The sequence below is a fragment of the Carcharodon carcharias genome, chromosome 9, assembly GCF_017639515.1.
Source record: "Carcharodon carcharias isolate sCarCar2 chromosome 9, sCarCar2.pri, whole genome shotgun sequence".
Classification (NCBI taxonomy): Eukaryota; Metazoa; Chordata; class Chondrichthyes; order Lamniformes; family Lamnidae; genus Carcharodon; species Carcharodon carcharias.
In genome coordinates, this window is record NC_054475.1 from 78,808,698 (window position 1) to 78,831,705 (window position 23,008).

The following is a 23,008-nucleotide window of genomic DNA, read 5'->3' on the forward strand; positions in this document are numbered from 1 at the left end:
TCCAGCTCTCTGGGTCTTGCGCCTTGTGACTGAGGCGGTGACTGGCACTGTGCTGAGCGTGATGTTGTTCACTTGTTGTCCCTTCTCTTGCCAAGTGTTGAGTAGGAGCCAATGCTCAAAGATCCCTTTGTCGAAGATCAAGGGTCAGAATCAGCCACCTTCCTCTTGCTGAGCATTGTTTATGCTGCTCAACAGAGCTCCACTGAATCTCAACTCTTCACACAACAACTCTCATTGTTCCCCAAGTCTAGTTCCATTCAGACTGGGCTTTTTCCCATAGAATCATACAGCACAGAAGGAGGCTATCCAGTCCATTATGCCTGTAACTGGCTCTTTAGAAGAGCTATCTAATTAGTCTCTCACTCTCACTGCTCTGCTCTTTCCCCAGGGTCCTGTAAATTTTTTCCTTTTTCAAATATTGGATCCAATGTCATTTTGAAAGTTAATATTGAATCTGCTTCCACCACCCATTCAGGCAGTGATTGGAGATTACAGCAACTCGGGGTGAAAAAGAAATAAAGGTTTCTGCATGTCACCTCTGGTCCTTTTCCAAATATTGTGTCCTCTGATTACTGACCCTCCTGCTAGTCAAAATAGTTATTTACTCTTTTAAACCACCTATCAAATCTCCCCTTCTGATCTAAGGAAACAGATCCAATTTCTCTAGCAACAAAAACAAACATTGCTGGAAAAACTCAGCACATCTGACAGCATCTGTGGAAAGGAAGACAGAGTTAACGTTTCAAGTCCGTATGACTCTTCCTCAGAATTTCTCTAGTATCTCTACATAACTAAAGTCCCTCATCCCTGGTAGTATTCTAATAATTCTCCACTCTACCCTCTCTGGGGCTTTGACATCCTCCCTACAGTGTGGTGCCCAGAATTGAACACAATACTCCAGCTGAGGCCAAGCTTTTCTATATAGCTTTAGCATACTTTCCTGGCTTTATCCTATTAATAAAACCAAGGAACCCATTTTAAAAGCCTTCTCAACTTGCCCTGCCACCTTCAAAGATTTGTGTATGTTTCTCCGTTCTTGCATCCCATTTAAAATTGTATAGTTCTAGCTGCAGAGCCTGAGGCCTTTTAACAGTAGGTGTGCAGTGAACCATTCTTCAGTAGCTGAGTCCTATCTGTGACACAGGGGAACAGGGCAAATACGCAATAGTTCAAGCAATGTCAGGCAGCAATGCCCACATCCCCTAAATGAATCAGAAAAGAAATCCCAGAATCTTTTCCATTATGCTCCCTCCCATCCTTCAGATCCTCTTTGTTCCCTTGTGAGTTCCCAGATCTTGACAAGTGGGCAGTCCTGCTGAGTTCATGTGTGGGATAGATTATTCTGAAACCCCTCAGCCATCACTCGCTCTGTGCTCACTCTAACATCAGACCTCTTTGGCCTGTCTGTATCCTTCAGATTCGAGGTGTTGCTGAGACCCAGGTGTCCACTTACACAACCTGCTGAATGTGACTGATGGCAAAAGAAGGAACATGCATTTATATAGTGAGTTTCAGAACATCCCAAAATCTTTCGCAGCCAATGAAATACTATTGAAGTGTAGTCACTATTGTCATGTAGGAAACTTAGCAACCAATTAGCACACAGCAGGTTCCCATAAATAGCAATATGATAATGACTAGATCATCTATATTTAGTGGCATTGGTTTAGGGATAAATATTGACTGGAACACTGGGGAGAACTTCCCTGGTCATTTTCCAATCATCCCGTGGAATCTTTTGCATTCATCTGAGAGGGAAGAATGGGATCTTGGTTTAATGGCTCATCTGACAATGCAGCACTCCCTCAGCACTGCACTGAAGTTTTAGCCTAGATTATGCATTTGGGTCTCTGGAGTAAGACTTGAACTCACTAGCTTCTGGCTGAGAGGTCAGAATGCTATCACTGAATCATAGCTGACATGACATGGTTTGTGTAACAATTAGAAGCAGTTTTTGCATGGGCAGAAGGGTGCGAACCCCAGAAAAGTGGTCAGATCAGGAGGAACAGAGCTGTCTATGGTATCCCTGTGCCTTTCTATAATGTGGGGATTCCAACTTGTCTCCGCCTTTAGTCTGCCATGAGTTAGCTGATTTCAGCCAGGGGTGAAGGGTGGGTTGGGGTTGGGGTAGGGGTGGTGGGGAATGGGAGCCGGGGAGGAATGGGGAGCCAATCTGCCGTTGGCCTTGGAGAAGATGGGTGAAATATTGGATACAATAACAAAGTGGTAATATTACAGGACTAGTAATCCAGAGGCCTGGACTAATGTTCTGGACATACGAGTTCAAGTCCCACCATGGTGACTGGGGAATTTAAATTCAGTTGATTAAATAAATCTGGAATAAAATAATCATTCAGTAGTGTTGACCATATAACTACTGGATTGTGCTATAAGGTCATCTAGTTCACTGATGGCCTTCGGGAAGGAAACCTGCCATAATTACCTGGTCTGGCCTACATTTAACTCCAGTCCCATAGCAATGTGATTGATTCATAACTGCCCTCTGCAATGGCCAAGCAAGCTCTCAATTGTCTTAAGGGTAATTAGGGGTGGGTAATAAATGCTGGCTTTTCCAGCAATGCTCACATATCCTGCAAATGAATTAAAAAGCGATCCCTGCTGGAATTACAGGTGAGGACCATGTCAGGTTGGGGTGCAGCTGCACCAACAGTTGAATACCTTGTTGACATGTGCACAGTGAACACTGTACTCTGTTAATACACTGTATATTTAACCATTTTCTAAGCTATCGCTTAATTCCTGACCATGAAACTGGAGTCCAGGACAGGGCGGATAGTGTATATCTCTTTCCCACTGTGATGTGAGGAGGGAGGATCATTCATTTGTGGCCAGGGACCCCTCCTCTCCCCAGTCTCTCCCAGATGCATGTTTGATTATTCATATTATTTATTATAGCCTTCCTCATCCCCCATAAATCTTTCTATCTTCTACTTTATAGAGGGCTCAATGAGTTTTCCACCCTTTCCCCAGAATTTGGCACGGGGTGGGGTGCGGCTGATATATCCTGACACCATCAACCATGCAGCAAAATGTGGGTCTGGCTGTCTCGATCCCAGATTGGGGTAAAGCATCCGAGTCTGGCCCGAGTCACTGAGCTATAAAAGGAAGGAATTAAAGATTAGCAGTGGAAGATTAATTAGTTTATAATAAAAACTGAAAATGCTGGAAGTACTCAACAGGCCTGGCAGCATCTGTGGAGTAAGAAAATGAGTTAATGTTTCAGTTTGTGGCTGGGAGAGGGAGTCCTGATATTACTTGTCTGCATCTGCAACTGCCCCCTTTTAGTATGAAGGCAGGAAGGAGAAAAGGCAGTGGGGCTGTTTCTACCTCTTAGGGTAGCACAATTTCATAACCCAAAGGTTAGTTCGAATTTTGTTCCTTGTAGTCTCCCCAGCCAATAATAGCTCTCCCTCGGAGCCCCCAGGCCAGGGTTTGAATCCAATAAATAGCCCTTTGTAACTACCAGGCCCAATTCAGTACAGAATGGAAGTACAATACTCTACAGCCTGTCTCTTTTCTTCTGTAATCTATTCTAGTTGATGAATGACTCATAGAAATACACATTCATTTCCATCCCAACTTGCTTGAGGGTTCGTTCCAGCAGTTTGTTTGAATCAGATTGTGGGATTACACAGCCAGCCTTGCAGTTCTAATCAGCAGTTAATGTGCTGCATCCACTGGAGTTTTCCTCCTGAATTGGTTTGTTCATCAATGCGCTATTATTTGGAAGTTGGGCCTGACTGAAGCAGAGGAACAGGAGGAAGCCATTCAGCTGCTAGAGTTTGCTCAGCTATTCGATCATGCCTGATCTGTACCTTGACTCTATTTCTCCAACTTTTAACCCATAACCCTTATCCGACAAACATTTATGAATGTGACTCGCACAGTCTTTACAGGATAGATACAAGCCAAAGGGCCCAACTGGTCTCAAATTTTCCTTGAGCTCTGGATTTCCACTACCCTTTGTATGGAAACAATGTTTTTGATTTCACTCTTGTAACTGCCTGGCGCTAATTTTAAGATTAAGCCCCTGGTTCTTGTCACCGCACCGCCGCCACCCCCACCCCCCCCACCCCCTCCCCCCACCCCAGTCCAACCAGAGGAAATAGTTTCTTTCCATTTACCTTACTGGACCCGTTAGTCATCTTAAACACCTCAATTAAATCACCCCTGAGCCTTTTAAACTCAGTTGAGTACAAGCCATGTTTATGCAACCTATAATTTAACCTTTTTAGCCCCAGTATCATTCTGGTGAATCTGCACTGCTCTCCCTCTGAGAGAGATCTCCTTCCTGACGTGTGATGTCTGGAACTGAAGTTCCCCAGATGGGGTCTGACCGTGGCTCCATAAAACTGAAGTACAACTTCCAACCCCCTCGAGATAAAGGCTAACATTCTTTGTACCTGTTCATTAGCTTTTTATTGATTCTTGTGTATGGATATCAAATAACTTTGCTGCAACTGCCAGCCTTTCACCATGAAGATAATACTCTAGTTTGTATTTCTTAGATCCAAATTGAATCACCTCACACTTTGCCACATTAAACTCCCTCTTCTAGCTTTGCCCATTCACTTAGTCTCTTTTATGCCACTTTGTGATTCATTTAATATCCATATGCTGACCAATTTGAGCTGTCATGTGTTTTCCTCAGCCTCTGTGAACAATTCAGCTGTACTTTATTTGCTCATATACCAGGACTCTCCTTTGTCTTTGCTGATTCTGAACAGCTGATTGGTTTAAAAATCGAGTCAACTACAAGGCTGCTTAAATCCTTCCATTAATGAGTCATTCATGTAATAACATTTTTAACTGATGGTTTAGTGGGTAGCACTCTCATCTCCGAGGCCCATTCTAGAGCCTTAAGCACAAAATCCCAGCTGACACCCTAGGGAGTGTTGCACTGTTGGTGGTGCTGACTTCTAGTGTTAAACTGAGGCCACACCTGCCTTCATATATGTATAAGATCCCACAGTACTAATCAAGCAAGAGAGTTGACCCCAACAACCTTCATTTAAATGTCTATATCTGGTCATTGTCACATTCTTGTTTGAGGGACCTTGCTGTGTGCAATTTGGCTGACTTGTCTTCTATGCTACAATGGTGATAATCGGTTGTGAACCATTTTGAGCTCTCCTGTGGCTGAGAAAGACACTTGATAAATGCTAATTCATTTTTGTGAGGTAAGATGAGGCTATAATTTGCACACCAGCTTTTGCCAAGCTTCACCCAAAGTGTATTCAAATATGTAGCATGTTAAATACTGCATTACCTAACTTCCCAAAGCCTGGTACCAGAAAGGAGCAGGGGGAGGTTGTTCAGGGCTGGAGGACAAAGGTTTTGTGCTCGTGCGGGGATTTTAAGGCCAGGGCTGTGTTGCCCATGAGGCTGTGTGCTGTCTTGGAGTCTGGTGTGTTTGGGGGCAGGGGCTGGTTAGAGGTTTGGGGTCAAGTTCTGGTATTTTCTGTTCACTTTGTAAAGTCTTGATGTGTTTTCCTCAATTTAGAATTTGAAGGCTTGTTTTGAATAACAACACATGAGCTCCACCTGTTGGCTATGGGGTGGTTATTGTGTTTCTTGTGATGTGATGAAATCAATTGCAGTAAGACTTCTTCACTCTTATATTATACTCCAGTCCCTTTTTAATATAGGCCAATGTACCACTTACCTTCCTAATTGCTTGCTGTATCTGTATGTTAACTTTGTGATTCATGTAATAGGATACCCAGGTCCCTCTGAATAACAAGATAAAAGCAAAATACTATGGATGCTGGAAATCTAGAACAAAAACAAAAATACCTGGAAAAAATCAGCAGGTCTGACAGCATCTGCAGAGAGGAACACAGTTAACATTTCGAGTCCGAATGACTCTTCATCAGAACTAAGGAAAAATAGAAAAGAGGTGAAATATAAGCTGGTTTAAGGGGAGGTGAGACAGGTAGAGCTGGATGGAGGGCCAGTGATAGGTGGAGATAACCAAAAGATGTCATAGACAAAAGGACAAAGAGGTGTTTTTGGTGGTGATATTAGATAAGAAATGTGATAATGATGACTTTAAGGGTAGAAAGCAGGACGAGCAAGGGACAGATAACCCTAGTGGGGGTTGGGGGGGGGGGGGTCGAAATAGACTAAAAGGTAGAGATAAAACAATGGATGGAAATACATTTAAAAATAATGGAAATAGGGAAAAGAAAAATATATATAAATTATTGGAAAAGGGGGGATCGGAAAGGCGGTGAGGATGGAGGAAAGAGTTCATGATCTAAAGTTGTTGAACTCAATATTCAGTCCGGAAGGCAGTAAAGTACCTGGTTGGAAGATGAGATGCTGTTCCTCCAGTTTGCATTGAGCTTCACTAGAACATTGCAGCAGGCCAAGGATGGACATGTGGGCATGAGAGCAGGGTGGTGTGTTGAAATGGCAAGTGACAGAGAGGTCTGGGTCATGCTTGCGGACAGACAGAAGGTGTTACACAAAGCGATCACCCAGTCTGTGTTTGGTCTCTCCAATGAATAACAACATGCCCCAGCCCCTCTTCATTCAAAAAAAAATCATCGTTTGGTAGTACAAAACTCGAGTATTGCTGAAAAAAAGTATAAATTGTTGTTCCCTGTACATTTGGTATTATTGTAAACTGTCTTGATGAGTTCAAGATGAAAGGCTTCAAAAAATTCTACTTTTCTCTTTCCCTATTACATTATATTCCATCTACCTTAACCAACTCACCCCTCATTCCTGCATAGTTTCCTTTGCTCTAATTTAGGACCCTAGTTTTGGATTTGATTAGATTAGATCAAACTCAAACTCAATTCCATTATATTACGATCACTCTTCCCTATATTTATCTTTACTACAAAGTTATTAATTAGTCCTTTCTCACTGGACAACACCAGATCTAAAATAGCCTGTTCCTGAGTTGGTTCCTCTACATACTGATCAAGAAAAATTCTATAATGAGTCTGAAGTATTTACTCTCGCAATTCTTGAGGAAATTCTCCCACTCCATCTTTCTGTATCTGCTTCCCTCACACTCATTCATTGCCCCAGGGTAGAGCTTTCTTTTGCTACCCTCTCTACAACCTTAGGCAGTGATCTAGAAGCTGTTCAGCTGTTCAGTCTTAGAAGCTACCTGATCCTGAATCTGCCTGCACCTGCATTTACGCACAGACATGCAGTCAATCACTCCGTGCACACATAAGGTATATTTCTGTATGTTGGGAAAAAGAAAAATTACGTTAAACTGATTCTGGGACCTTCACTGTTTTGGAGAGAAGAGTGGTAAATGGAAAGGGGTGAGGTAATGGAATGAGGGGAGGGGTGGAGGGTGGTAATGGAGGAGTTGAGGGGCAGATTTGTATTATCTCAGTCATTCATTTTCCCTACAGGCTGTTCGGAGTGTTGTGTGAGATGCCTCAGGGGAGTTCCCTATGCCTCTCTCATTGCGACCATCCTGTGTTTTGTGGGAGTGGCCCTTTTCTGTGGCTGTGGCCATGAGGCTCTGACCGGGACTGAGAGACTCATTGAGCTTTACTTCTCCAATGACTTTATGGACTATGCTGTCCTGGCAAATGTGTAAGTACCTCAACATCCTTCTCTTCTGTCTTGCCCTACTTTGTGCCTGATATTAAATTAGGAGGAACATTTAAGTAGATGGGAGCAGAAAGTTGCCAAGGGACACCAACAGGTAGCAAGTGAGGGAAAAACTGGCAGATGGAGTTCAGTGTGGACAAATATGAAATCATCCACTTCGGACCTAAGAAAGTTAAAGCTGACGCTCTCTAAATGGCGAGAATATAGGAACAAGATTTTGGACACCAAATACAGGAATAATTATTATTCAGTGGACAGGTACAAAAAGCAGTCAAAAAGGTTAATTAAGTATTGGCTCAAAGAGATGGAAGTGATGCTTCAGTTGTACCGAGCTCTGTTTAGACCCCATTTGGAATAACTGTATTCAGTTCTGGGCACCATACACCTCAGGAGGGATATATTGGCCTTGGAGTGGGTGTAGCGTAGATTCACCAGAATGATATCAGGGCTTAGAGGGTTAAATTATGAGGCCTGGTTGCATAGACTAGGTTTGTATTGGCCTGAATTTAGATGATTTAGGGGTGGTCTGATTTAGACGTTTTTAAGATTCAGGAAGGTAGATAGAGAGGAATCAGTTCCTCTAGTAGGGGAATTAAGAATGAGGGCACATAATCTTAAAATTGGAGCTTGCCCACTTGGTAAGGTAATCAGGAAGCACGTTTTCTCACACAGGCTGGTAGAAAGGTAGAACCCTTACCTAACAAAAATCTATTCAGTTGTTGTGAAAAGGTAACAGAACAAGTAGCAAAAGTGGGCTACAAATCAGCCACAATCTAACTGAATTACAGAAGAGCCTCAAGGGAATGATAGCTTCCACTTGTTCCTATTTTCCGCTATTGGTGTCTGTGTGTAGAGTGTAGTAGGAAAATTCTCTTCAAACAGTGCTTGAATGTTTTGTGCTGTCTGTTGTGTGATCTGCCTTCTTGTGGGGAGTATGCGTGAGTGAGGTGTTGAAGCTGTGAATCTCTTACATCAGCTGTTCTTCCTGCTGCTTCCAGAATCCAGGTGTTCCAGTACATTATCTATGGGACTGCATCGTTCTTCTTCCTATATGGGGTGCTGCTCCTGGCTGAGGGCTTCTACACCACCAGTGCCGTCAGATCTCTCTTCGGCGAATTCAGGACCACCATGTGTGGCAGATGTGTCAGCGCAACTGTAAGTAACTTGAGCCTGCACCATGTAGAAGAGTCTGGAATCTGAATGCTGATCTCTGTTCACAACTGATTGGCCTGGGCACACTCCCTTCTTCCTCCAACACAGTGCATTTATGTTTTTCCTGCCCTCGGCTCATGAGATAGCTAACAATGGTATGCCATTCAGCCCATTTTAGGTGACCCATCCCGAATAAAACAACATCAGCAAAAGAGAACTTGCATTTCCATGTTGCCTCTCATGACCATGGGTGTTAGAATGCAATACACAGCCAATGTAAAACTTTTGAACTGTAGTCACTGTTGTAATGTGCAAAATGCTAATTTGCGCACAGCAAGCTCCCACAATCTTTCTGACCTTTGCCGAGAACTTTGCTTTCCTCTGTTATAATTTGTTCTCCTGCTCCAGTATAAGCTGACACGGATTGTAGTCCTCCACATTAACCTCTTCCTGTCTCAGACAGCTTATTTCAAGGCTGAAATCCTGTATTTAATGCATTCATCCCCTATAATTCATCCAGTGATCAGTGACCTGCTCTGCATTGCCTCCCTGGGCTGAAGATTCCCCAGCATGTTGATATCCAAAATATCACCAATTATCTCCATTAAAAATACTTTTATATTTATATAGCGCCTTTTATAGCCACTGGACATCTTATTTAAAACTAATGAAGCACTTGTTGTAATGTAGCCAGTTTGCACTAAGCAAACTCCCACACACAGCAATGTGATAATGAACAGATTATCTACTTTGGTAATGTTGGTTGAGGGATAAACATTGGCCAGGGAGCCAGGGAGAACGCCCCTGCTCTTCTTCAAAGCAATACCATGGCACCTTTTACACTCGGCTGACCAGGCAGATGGGGCTTGTTTTAACACCACATTTGAAAGCCAGCATCTCACTCAACACTGCATGGGAGGGTCAGCCTGGATTTTTGTTTCAATCCCTGGAGCAGGACTTGAACTTGGAACCTAGTGATCCAAGAGGGGAGAGTGCTACAATCTGAGCCACAGCTGTCACTAACTTCTTATATTTGCTCCCATGTCCAACATTTTCTGTGTAAAATTATCTTCCTCATGTTTAAATCCCTCCATAATATCTCCCTTTCATATCTCTGTAATCTCCAGCAACCATAACCCTCCAAGCGCTCTGTTTCTCCAACTCTGGCCTCTGGTCTATCCCTTGTTTTCCTTTACTCCATCATTGGCGGCCGTACCTTCAGCTGATTAGTCCCTGTTGTGGGGTATTGATTACATCTCGGTAGGCTTGATGAAGTCCTTATAGCCTTTAGCAGGCGAACTGTAGGTCTTAACTATTTACAAATATACAATGAAAGGTATAAGCTAGGAGCTGTCTCCATGCTTGGGTCTGCACTAGGCTCTGTCCATCACCACAGTGACCCCTTGGTGTGGGTCATGTGTTCTCTTACATCACTATGGGCCACATCAGTCCCACATTAACCCTATGTGTACCAGACATTAAGCTACAGCCACTAGCTCTGGAATTACCTCTCTAAACCTCTCTGGCTCTCTCGTCCTTTTAAGACATTCCTTAAAACCTGTCTCTTTGAGCAAGTTCTTGACTACTTGTCCCAATATCTCTATGTGGCCCAGTCTCAATTTGTGACTGGATATACCCCTATGAAGTGAATTGGAATGTGTTATTATATTAAAGGTGCTATATAAATGCAAGCTGTAGTGAAACAATGGTCTGTTCAGGATAGTGCAGTTTTACAATGATGCCATCAACTTGTACTCACTGATCCATTCAATGTTCAGTTTGATTATTGCTGTCCAATGACCTAGTTCACTCCACTATCAACAAGCTTCAATCACTTTCACTGTTGCTCTTCCTCTAGGATCTAAAGTAACCCATTGTTGCTGCCAATGTATGGTAGCTTTCATTTATCGAGTTTCAACCTTCTACTAATTTGCTCTTTCTGTTTTTGCCCAGCTTCCTAGCTGCTTCATCCATGTCAACTGCCCCACTCTTCCCATTGATTTCTGTGCAAACCCTGCCATTTCAAATACCCAGCTGCATGTATTGGACAAATGGTGCTGACCATTTGCCATCCATAGATGTCAATTACAAAAGTGTCAAACTTAAACTGTTTTAAATGCACTGACTATTTTGGGGAAGCCAAGCAGCTGTTGGCATCTTTGTTTCTAGTCCCATTCACAACATCCTGTATTGGGGTGCAGAGAGGCCTAACCATTTTAACCATTTAGATAAAAGCAAAAAACTGCAGATGCTGGAAATCGAAATCAAAAACAAAAATACCTGGAAAAACTCAGCAGGTCTGGCAGCATATGTGGAAGGGAGCACAGTTAACGTTTCGAGTCCGCATGACTCTTCAACAGAACCGGTTCTGTTGAAGAGTCATGCGGACTTGAAACGTTAACTGTGCTCCCTTCCACAGATGTTGCCAGACCTGCCGAGCTTTTCCAGGTATTTTTGTTTTTGATTTTAACCATTTAATGTCCCAGTGATGGAGATGAGAGTACGAGCTCTGCTCATTTAACTCACCCCTTCTGTCTGTCCCTATCACAGTCTGAATGTCCCTTGGATGGTCCCTGGGCTTATTGAGAATGTAGAGTCTGAGTACAAGACATTGAGGAACAGCACTATGATAAGCAGATAGTAAATGGGAAGATAGAGAATGAAGGCTCCTTCTGTGATTGCAGCTAAATCTCTTGTTCCTCACCAGGTTGCCTACCACCTCCGGGATCCCAGTTGTCAGATTATACTAGCTATCACATGGGACAACTCCTTGGGCACCAACATGCCCACTATAAGCAGAGCAAACTATATTATGTGCCAATGTAATCCTCTCTCTCCCTCTCATGTAATCATTACACCTTGCTTTTCTCACTGACCTTTCCTCCCCCTCTTCCAGTTCATCTTCCTGACCTATGTCCTGGGTGTGACCTGGATGGGAGTTTTTGCCTTCTCTGCGTTGCCAGTCTATATTTACTACACCATGTGGTCCACATGCCAAACGGTCAAATATGTGACAGATAATAATACAGGCTTCGATGATGTCTGTGTGGATGCCCGGCAGTATGGTATGGCACTTTTCAATATTCAGTAAAACTTCTTAAGTTATTCTGGTTTACTTTTTCCAAATGCACTTTGACACTTGTTCCATGGCTCCAACAACCACAGTACAGGACACTCCCAGGGGGAAGGCGCCAGAGTACATGATTTCACAAGGGAAAGAGCTAGGGGTCACAGTGTTGGATGACATCAGGATTGACCACAGGGTTGAAAGCACCTGTTCTAATCAAGAATCTGGAGCCAGATGATGAACTTTGGTTTTAAAGGCCTAATGATTATACAAGGAGGAATGATTGAGGGAGATGAGGGGAACTATTGCATAATTGTCCTGGAAAAGAATGTGTTAGAGTGGGAGACAGACAGGTGGTCATGGGTAGTGTGATAAGAATAGGGATCTCTCACTACAGTTATAGAGTGAAACTGCACCTGGAATACTGTGTACCGTTTTGGTCTCCTTTCCTATTCCTTAGATGGGATGCAGTGGAGGATCAGTAGCTTGATTCCTGGGTGACAATGTTATCCTATGAAGAGGGATTGATTGGAATGGGCCCATACACTCTTGAGTTTAAAAGAAGGACAGGTGACCCCATTGTAGCATATAAAATTCTTGGAGGGTTGAGCAGGGTGAATGCTGAAAGGCTCCCCCACCAGCCCACTCCTCCCCCTGCCAACCCCCTCCTCTGCCCAGCTGGGGAGTCTAGAACTCGAAGTTATAGTATTAGTATGCTTCAGGCTGTCAGGGTTAATGTGGACCTAGGGAAACAGTACCACCCACGTTATGATGTAGAGAGTCACATGGGAGTGGTAGAGTGTAGTGAACATGTTGGCATGAAAATAGCATCTACTCAGGACTGTATCCTGTATGTATGTATAGTTATGTGTTATTAATAAACAGCTATTGTTCAATCATACAAGTCTGTAGACCTCCAAGCAACATACAGGAGTCATGATCTCAGGACAAAAAATTGGTCATTAAGGTCTAAGTTGAGGAGAAATCTCCTCAGTTAGGCAGCAGTGAATCTTTGGAATTCCCCACCTTAGAGGGTTATGGATGCTGTATCATTGAGTATAGTATCATAAGGTTGAGGTTGGTTATGGAAAAGGACAAGGAGCAATCCAGAGTAAAAATAATTAATTGGGGGAGGGCCAACTTGAATGGGGTGAGAATGGATCTGGCTCAAATAGATTGAATGAAATATTGACGAGCAAAATGGGAGATGAACAATGAGCTGCCTTTGAAGAGGAAATAGTTCAGATACAGTCATGGCACATTCCAATGAAGTAAAAACTAGGACAGACAAATCCAGAGCTCACTGAAAGGTGAAAGAGATAGAGAGTAAGATAAAGCAGAAAAAGGGTGCAGCTGACAGCTGTCAGGTGGATAATGCAATTAAGCACCAGGCTGAATGTGGAAGGTTTGAGGGGAATTGAAATACAAATGAGAAACTAAGAGAGAGTATGAGAACAGATTGGTAGCTAACATAAAAGGAAATCCCAAAGTCTTCTATAGGTATGTAAGTAGTGAAAAGGTGGTAAAAGGAGAGGTGGGGCTGATTAGGGATTAAAAATAAAATTTATGAAGAGGACATGGCTGAGGTACTGAATGAGTACTTTGCATTTGTCTTTACCAAGGAAGAAAATGCTCTCCAAGTCATAGTGAAAGATGATGAGATAGTGGATGGGCTAAAGTTTGCTAAAAAGAGGTGGAATGATAGAATTGTAGAAAGTTATGGCACAGGAAGAGGCCACTTGGCCAATCGTGTTTGCACCAGCTGAAAAACAAGCCAGTAGGCTGGCTGTACTTAAATTTGGTAAGTCACAGGGACTGGATGGTATGCATTGAAGGACACTGAGGAAATTAAGGATGGAAGTTGCAGAGATACCGTCCATAATCTTGCACACCTGCTTAGATACTGGGGTGGTGGCAGAGGGCTGGAGAATTGCAAATGTTGCACCATTGTTCTAAAAAAGGGTGTAAGAATAAACCCAGCAACTACAGGTCAGCCAGTTTGACCTCGGTGCTGGGAAAGTTTTTAGAGAAGATAATTTGGGACAAAAATAACAGACACCTGGGAAAATATGGATTGCTTAAAAAAAGTTAGCACCTTTTTGAAGGGCATATTGTGCTTCACAACTTGTTGGAATTTTTTTTAATGAGGTAACAGTGTGTTGAAGAGGATAATGAGGTTGATTTGATGCACATGGACATCCAAAAAGCATTTGATAAAGTTCCACATAAGGGGTTTGTCAGCAAAGCTAGAGACCATGGAATAAAATACAGTGACAGCATGGATACAAAATTAGCTGAATGACCGGAAACAGACAGTAGCTTATAGGTTGCTTTTTGGACTGGAGGAAGTTTTATGGTGGAGTTTTCTGGTGATTTGTATTGGGACCCCTGCTTTCTTGCCTAGACTTGGGCATGTGTGGGGCACAATTTCAAGATTTGTGGATGAGTATTGTAAGCTGTGAGGAGAGAAGTATTAATCTTCAGGAATTGCATGGGCTGTTGGGATGGCTCAATAAATGACAGATGAAATTTAATGCAGAGACTGTGAAGTGATTTCATTTTGGTTGAAGAATGAAGAGAGGCAATATAAAATAAAGGATACATTTCTAAAGGAGGTGTGGAAGCAGAGGGACCTGGGGGTATATGTGAAGAAATCACTGAAGGTGGCAGGATAGGTTGAGAAAGCATATGAGATCCTGGACTTTATCAATAGGAAGTTATGCTAAACTTGTATAAAACACTGGTTCAGCCTCTACTGGAACACTGTGCCCAGTTCTGGGCTCCACATTTTAGGAAAGATGTGAAGACATTAGAGAGAGTGCAGAGAAGATTCACAAGAATGGTTCCCGTAACTAGCTGATTAACTTCAGTTACGTGAATAGATGGGAGAAGCTGGGCTTCTTCTGCATGGAGAAGAGAAGATGAAGAGGAAATTTTGTTAGAGGTGTTTAAAATCATGACAGAGTAATCTGGACAGGGTAGATAGGGAGAAATTGTTCCTGTTGGTGGAAGGATTGAGAAGAAGATGGCATGGATTGAAGGTCATCAGCCAAAGAAGCAATGGTGACATGAGGAAAATCTTTTTGTGCAGTGAGGGTTTAGGATCTGGAAGACACAGCATGCTGGAGGCAGATTCCACTGTGGCTTTCAAAAGAGAATTGGATCATTTTCTGTAGAGAGGGAAAAAGGAAGGGAGAGGGGCCAGGTGAGTTGCACTTGCAGAGAGTCAGTATGGACAGGACTGAATGGCCTCCTATGCTGTAACCATTCTATAATTCTATTCGGGATGGTGACTGATAGATTATTGGACGCTTAGGAAATTGAGGAATATGACAATAGGCCGGGAAAGTATAATTGAGGTTGAAGATCATGTGCTTTTGAATGGCGGAGCCTGCTCAAAGGGGTTGTATGGCCCGACTGCTGCTGTTTCTTACATTCTTATCGAACATTTATTCCCAGAAAAGACAGTGGATGTTGGGGTCAATTGAAATTTTCAAGACTGTGATTGTTAGATATTTGGATAAGTGGTATGGTGCAATGGCAGGTAAATGGAATCGAGGTACAGATCAGCCATGATCTGATTGAATATTGGCTTGAGGGGTTGAATGATTTATTCCTGTTTCTATGTTCAGGGAACTTTCTGGGTGATGAATCCAGTTGGGTTCTGCTGGTGAGCTGATTTGTATTACTGCCAATGGAAGAGAAATTCAACAACTCTGTATCGCTATCTAAAATTGTCATGGACATGTGTCTTGTGTATTTTTGCTGGAACTCATCCCATTTCCTTGACTGCTATTTCAGGGATCCTGCCATGGAATGCCAATCCGGGGAAGGTCTGTGGCCTCAATTTAACAGCTGTTTGTAATGCCTCTGAGGTAAGTGGTCAGTCCACATCATTTCAAATTTTTCACTCATTCACCACACAAGCTGACACCACAAGCTTGCAACAGAGGAACCAAACCCATGCATTCACTCACTCTCATGTCCTTAATTTTAGGCTTGCAACATAAAAGGCAATAGGAATGCCCTGCTGGTGCATGAATGGCTCCTTGTAACGCTCTACCTAACCTCCAATGCTGTAACTGATCTGGGAGTGTTTGATGGGGACCGTGTAGAGAGAGCTTTACTCTGTTTCTAACTCCATGCTGTACCTGCCCTGGGCGTGTTTGATAGGGACAGAGTAGAGGGAGCTTTACTCTGTATCCAACCTGTGCTATACCTATCCTGGAAATGTTTGAGGGGACAGTATGAAGGGAGCTATACCCCCTGTATTTTGTCAATCATTGTCAAATGATTTTATTCTACTCAATATATACACAAGTCAACCATTCCCACTGGGATTAGGTGCTGGATAAAGACCAATGCTTGTGGATCACAATGAATTCACAGTTTGAGGAGCAGAAGAAATCTTTCTCCAGGGTGTACTGCAGTACCAGAACCATCTGAATGGATGGATGGGGGAAGCCTTTAGATATTTGCCTGATTTTGTATTTTGACCCTTTATCATGTTGAATTCCTTTAATCTGTAATTCTGGTTCTTTGTTACAGTTTGAACTGACCTACCATTTGTTCATTGCAACATTTGCGGGAGCTGCAGCCACAGTCATTGCCTTGGTAAGTTAACAATATGAAGCCTCATGGGGGACACTGAGTGAATTTTGCTGCATGTGCACAAAGGATGAATGTCATTTTAAAACTGAGACACTTTCAGCTACCTTAACAAAAAGGGATAGATCACAAAATACAGCAAGAACGTGCACGTACATGTACCCAGGCACGCATGCTTATGTATAAGTGTACCGGCCTGATCCCAGTGCACCGCACCAAAGTTTGATATCCTGTTTCAAGCTAGAGGAGAGTGTGTCACAGACAGAATGTGTGTGCTCTCTTACTGCCTGTGATTAGCATGTTTTGTAGAGGAAGAGGTGTGCCTTTTCTTTTTTTAACTCTTTTGGGAGTGTACCATAATCAAATAATCCAGTAGCAAGTTTGAGAGTTTAAAACTACAGAGGATTATTTATTCTCTCTCATTTATCCCGAATTGAATGTGACATCAGACACATTGTTCTCATATACACTCACATACACAAAGACTGGATATGGATAAAGGTCATACACTTTGACCAATTACAGTTATCTCAGTCAAAAAAAAACAAAAACAGAATTACCTGGAAAAACTCAGCAGGTCTGGCAGCATCGGCGGAGAAGAAAGAGTAGATGTTTCGAGTCCTCATGACCCTTCAACAGAACTCGAAACGTCAACTCTTTTCTTCTCCGCCGATGCTGCCAGACCTGCTAAGTTTTTCCAGGTAATTCTGTTTTTGTTTTAGATTTCCAGCATCCGCAGTTTTTTGTTTTTATCACAGTTATCTCAGTCTCTGGTTTATAATCTCTGGTCTCCCATGTGGCAGGCCTGATTTCTTGAAAGGATTTAATGCTTTAACGTTGAAGTGAGATTCTTGAAAAGTAAAGTATTCACAGGTTGTAGCTAGGAGGTTGATTCACAGATGAACTTTAACTGGAACAGGCTACTTGGTTTGGCTGCCTGATATCTCGCAGCTTGTTTCTGAATCTGGTTTACAGTCTGGTTGAACTGATGGCTTGATGGCTTTTGTGGAACTGCCTACAAACAACTTCTAGCTAATTCTCTAAGAATACAAAGACAATATCATGTCTTACTATGTGACTTTACAAGTTCAAGTCCTTTTTTCCAAAAGGGTGTGTTCGTGTTGATTCCACATTCTGTGTTGTGGGTTAACACCTCTGAGGGTTTGAGATAGTCATCATGATACAATGGAATGGTGATAGGGGCCATTCACTTCCATCTGCCATCAGTTGAGTTTTGATCTTCCTTTTTGTTCAGTATGAAACAGACAGTCAGGCAGTTTGGAAATTCTATAGTCTTTTGTGTTAGTTCATCCTTAATCAGAGATGTGTGAATTTCCCGGATGGCTGTGAATACCCATGCTTAATTAGGTATTTGCTTGAGAATTGGTACTGTCTGTAGCTCAAAGGCCAAAGGCCACATGATTTGTGGCAATAATTTATGTCCAATTTTTAAATGTATTGACAAAATTCATAATATACTGGGCATGATAGGTGCATGATTGGTGAATGATTGTGGTTGATCAAAGTCTTTGTATTATTCACATTTGGCTTTCATTGTCTGTACAAACATTAATGGTTTTTCTTCATCTTTTTCTCCCCCCTCCCCCACCACCATGTCACCCTTCACATTCTCAGCTTACTTACATGATGTCCTCCACCTATAACTATGCTGTCCTGAAGTTTATGAGCCGGGATGATTGCTGCACAAAATTCTAACTTGAAGCACAGACTGCGTCCCCCTTTCCCCCTCTGTGTTTCTCCTCTGCCTCTATTGCACAACTTTGCTCCAGGAAACTTCACGGATTGTGCTGTGGTTTCTCACACCCTCCAAGCTCCCAATAACAGCTGCTCCTTGTCGCACATGGACCCTGATTTCATCACGTAACCTCCAAATAAACTGAAATAAACTGTAACGTTGAGTAAGAGTCCAGGTATAATGCAAGGGAAGCCTTTACCTGCTGGTTTTGTTATTAAATAAGCTTATGTATTTTAACCCATTTCTGATGCGGAGATAGATTCTGTAGAATCTCGGAGCTTGAAATTTTGTTTTTAAAAATAACCTTTTGAAAGTAGTCTGTTTTTGGCTTGCACCTGCTTCATGTTCAACAGTTGTGAAAATAAAGATGTTGGAGTCTATGAGCTGATGAGGATGATCCTGTTCCTATTGCTATTCCTGTTGTCCTGCTAATAATAACATGCACTATGCAAGCAATCAGTGGGAATCCTCCAGTACTTACCAATACTGCAGTTTAGGGGCAGGGCAAGTTTCTCTGGAGGTAAGGGGTTGGCACAGTTTGGTCTCGAGAGGGTGAAATCTAGTTTGATGGTGACAGTATAGAGAGAGCTTTAGTCTGTAACTAACCCTATGCTTTCCTGTCCTGGGAGTGTTTGATGGGGGCAGTGTAGTTCTCACTCAAGTTCTGTCGAAGGGTCATGAGGACTCGAAACTTCAACTCTTTTCTTCTCCGCCGATGCTGCCAGACCTGCTGAGTTTTTTCAGGGAATTCTGTTTCTGTTCCCATTTTGTACCTGTCCTGCGAGTGTTTGATGGGGACAGTGTAGAGAGGGCTTTACTCTGTATCTAACCCCGTGCTTTCAATGTTTGATGGAACAGTGTAGCTGTTCCGGAACCATGTTGCCCAGCTGTGTTCTAATCACTTCCTACATTGTATCTGATCACAAGTGACAGAGGGAATTCTAGAAAGTGCTCTGTCTTTGCCTGGTCAGCTTGTATCCATTATCAGATGCAGCACTTTGTGTTGTGTGTCATCAGGACAGGTTCAAACCCAATCTCCAGTATAAGGCAATGGCTCAATAGGTCAAAATAAAACTCAGTGGTTTCTGAATACTAACGTTACTGTGTTACATGTTTGTTCACACTCAATAGGACTGGGATAGCTGTATGGGTTACAGCTTTTTCTTCTGTGCTCCCAGTGCTGGCTTAGTGACTGAATTCAAATAATTTCATTCCGAGAACAGCGAGTAGAGCTGTACTGGGCTGTACCAGAAGCATGTGGAGGCACAACTGTCTTCCACCTGCTCTCTGTCAGGCCCTCCTGTGGTATCAGCAGGAGATTGTGTTGGTTGAGCCAGGTGGAAGGTGGTTAACTTTGGACTTGTCCCTGATGTCAAAATTGTTAAATTTACCAGACCCCCTCATCTTACTGAGTGCAAAGTTATCTACGTGTGTGTTTGTTGATGTCTATCTGAGCCCCCCTCTCTCTGTGCAAGTCTCCGCTCTCCTCTGCCCTTTCTTTATGCCTGTCTGTGATTGTAAGTGGGAGGTACCAGTGCCCATTCTCCTCCATCTCCACACTTCTTTCTAGATAAACTTCCTACTCTGCCTGTCAGCTAACTGGGCATGCATTAAGGAAGTTAACAAAATGAAGCTGTGCGAGAAGTTACGAGCAAAGGAGAACCAGGAGCTGCGTCAGCTGGAGACTTGTCGGTAATCTGCTGTGACATTTGAATTTTCACTGAAGCCTGTGTCCCCATTTAAAGCTGGGCTTTAGCATCCTGCACCTCGGTGAATAGGAAACATCACCTCATGATGTGAGAGGAATTGGTGGCTGTAACGTTCCAGCTGTTTCCATTGTGTAGAAATTATAACAGCTGTATATCATCAAAACCTTGGTGATCTGGTGCAGATTAAATTATTGTATCTTTAAGGAAAATAAAGATAGACTTGCATTTATATAGTGCCTTAACTGGTCTCAGAATCCTCCAAAGTGCTTTACAGCCAATGAAGTACTTTTGAAGTAATATGGGAAACACAGCAGCCAACGTGCAGACAGCAAACTCCCAAAAACCAGCATAATCAGTTTGAAATTGTGTTGGTTGAGGGATAGTTATTGGTCAGGGGAGATCTCACCTGATGTTCTTTCACTAATGGTCATGGCAATCTTTTACATCCACTTGAGAGAGCAAGTATGGCCTCACTTTAACATCTCATCAGAAAGATAACGCCTCTGACAGTGCAGCACTTCCTCAGTACAGCATTGAGTGTCAAGCCTGGGTTTCATGATCAAGTGTTTGGAGTGGGACCTGCTAACGATCAGCCTGCCATCCTGTAAAGCAACCCCCAAAGCTTCAAACTTTGTTGTATATTTTGTATATCTCAGATCTATGTAGAGATGAGACTAGTTTCTATGTGTAACAGGCTTTATGCTTAGCACTTTAAAGTGCCCACCCCATGCTTCAGTTCTAGCTTCAGCTCTTTCTACAGCTTGTTTACTTCTCCCTGAGTCAACACCCAGGCTTAACCAGTCAAACACAGTGAGCGTCGATTGTAAACAGACTCTCATAATCAAATGAAGAACAATCGAATGCTACACCCACATTCGGATTGGTCATCCAGCAAAGGAGAAATCATGAGACTTATTGAGATTGAACAGTATCAGTGGAATATATTATTATGGGAGTGTTCCCGAGGGGTATGGAATATAAAGGTGAAAGAAGGCAACAGACTGGGAGCAGCTGGGGGAGTAAAATGGAAAGGAGATGAGCACAAGAAGGAAAAAGCAGGGCAGCCAAGACTTGTATAATTCAAATAGAAGCAGGGAAGGAGGAGTTAAAGTGAGAGTGTCAATAAATGCATTTGGGTTGACCCTCACTAGTGTCTTTGGTTCTGAGAGTCACTCACTCCCATAAGCAACCTGCACCCATCAATATTACAAAAGATGAACCAAGGCAACTTGCCCTCCCCCTGTAAACCCAGCCAACCTGGCCCCAAGTACCCTTCTACCATCACAACCAACCTACCTACCCATGCCTCACCAGTCAACCCACCTGACCTGTGCTCAACCTGTCCCTCTCTACTCAACCCACCCAACCTTCCCCCTCTCCAGTCAACCCTACCCAAGCTGTCCCCCAATACCCCTCTCCCATCTCACAACCTGCTGCCCATCAAGCCTCTCTACATCACACCCAATCATCCAACTTTCCACCCATCAGTCCTTCCCCACTATCCCTGGTTAACCCACCTCTCTTCATTCAGAAAATGCTGGATATAGTCAGCAGGTCAGGCAGCTTTTGTGGAGGGAAAAACAGTTAATATGTCAGGTTGATGATCTTCCAACGGAACTTTTGTGCAGAGCATTAATTCATGTTGTTGAAAGAGGATTGTACAAGTGACAGAAATAACTAAAGCTTTATTTAAACAGCCTGCAGCCTAAAGTCGTCGTAACTCGACTGACAAGTTCACTTAACCTGCTCACTTGGACTGAATTGGGCATCAACAAAGTGTGACTCCAGTAGGATCAGAATAATTTGGACCCATAGCAACCCCTTCTCACTGGAGAAGGTGAGCAGAGTTAAAGGAATAGATGTTCATAGTCCAGCTCTATGAAGGAGGAGAAGGCTGGGAGCTTCTAACACTGCTGCCTGTGAAGAAACAGGTGAGGCCACTAGGCCATTCTAGAACGAGACTGATTGAAGGTAGATGGTGAAATAAGTTACTTTTTCCTCTGGGAACAGACCCCCATCCCTATACCATGATCAACTGGGCCCTCAGATACATCCCTCCTCAGGTTGCCAACTGTATTCCTGGAGATTTCATTGCATGACTTGTCCCCGTGCTCCAGTCATTAGTCAACCTACACATTCATCCTTGTGACACACTGTCTTCTGACACCAACTAGGAAGCAAAAAGACTCATTACTCAATTGGATGACACTTGACTGTCAGCCAAACAACACTTCTCACCCCCCCCCACCCCCATTTTCAATATTTTTATATCTGATGAAGAGAAATATTCAAATAAAATAACAAAAAACCTAATCTTTTTGAATGCCCTGATGATTTTTCTCCAGGGTTACACACAACAGTATCCTGGAGATTGACCTCCACTTCCTGGAGATTTCAGGCCAAATCTGGAGGATTGGCAACCCTAGACTCTCCCTGTTCCTATTTTCTACCCTCTGCCCTTTCTCTGTCACCCCAGCCCCCTCCAATCAACAGATCTTCTCCTGAGGCCTATTCATCCACAGGTGCTGCCTGACCGCCTGAGAATTTTCAGCTTTTGTCTTTTCTTCACATTGTGAACCCGCCTGCGGAGAGGATGGTGAAGAAACATAAAATTGGATAATTGGGAAATCCTGCAGGACAAGTGTCATCACAAACTTGTTCCAAAATCTCATGATGAACCACCCAGTTCATGATTCACAACAGCCCTCCCAGCAGGTTTTACGAGGGAGCAGAGAGTTTGCCTGTTAAACAAGATAGGACAGGAACCCACATTGTTGACTCAAAATTGAGTAATTCCTCCCAATTAACTGCTCATAAATCAGCTTGCTGAAAGTGGAAGTTTTGGAACATCCAGCCAATAAGACTGAGTTAATAGCTGAAAAGCAATTCACTGCAGGTTCAGAGGGACAAGCCTGAGACTCAGTCTGGGCTCTGCAGTCCTTGGAACTGGAGAGAGACTGACTCTCAGCAACTGTCTTAGAATGTTTCTCATTATTGATATATAGAAACATAGACAGGTGGAAAATAGGAGCAGGAGTAGATAATTTGACCCTTTGAGCCTGCTGCAACATTCAGTGTGATTATGGCTGAACCTCTATTTCAACACCA

General features: G+C 43.0%; 1 protein-coding gene across 1 annotated transcript in view; it reads left to right on the plus strand.

Moving 5' to 3' along the window:
* LOC121282571 (proteolipid protein DM alpha) overlaps positions 1-18,571 on the plus strand; it is a 37,868-nt gene extending 19,297 nt beyond the window's left edge. The window contains exons 2-7 of the mRNA XM_041196317.1: positions 7,404-7,590; positions 8,607-8,763; positions 11,657-11,825; positions 15,629-15,702; positions 16,376-16,441; positions 18,071-18,571. Coding sequence (XP_041052251.1) covers positions 7,404-7,590; positions 8,607-8,763; positions 11,657-11,825; positions 15,629-15,702; positions 16,376-16,441; positions 18,071-18,151 — 734 coding nt within the window. The 3' untranslated portion in view covers positions 18,152-18,571. The remainder of the gene's footprint in view (positions 1-7,403; positions 7,591-8,606; positions 8,764-11,656; positions 11,826-15,628; positions 15,703-16,375; positions 16,442-18,070) is intronic.
* Positions 18,572-23,008: the final 4,437 nt, after the last annotated feature.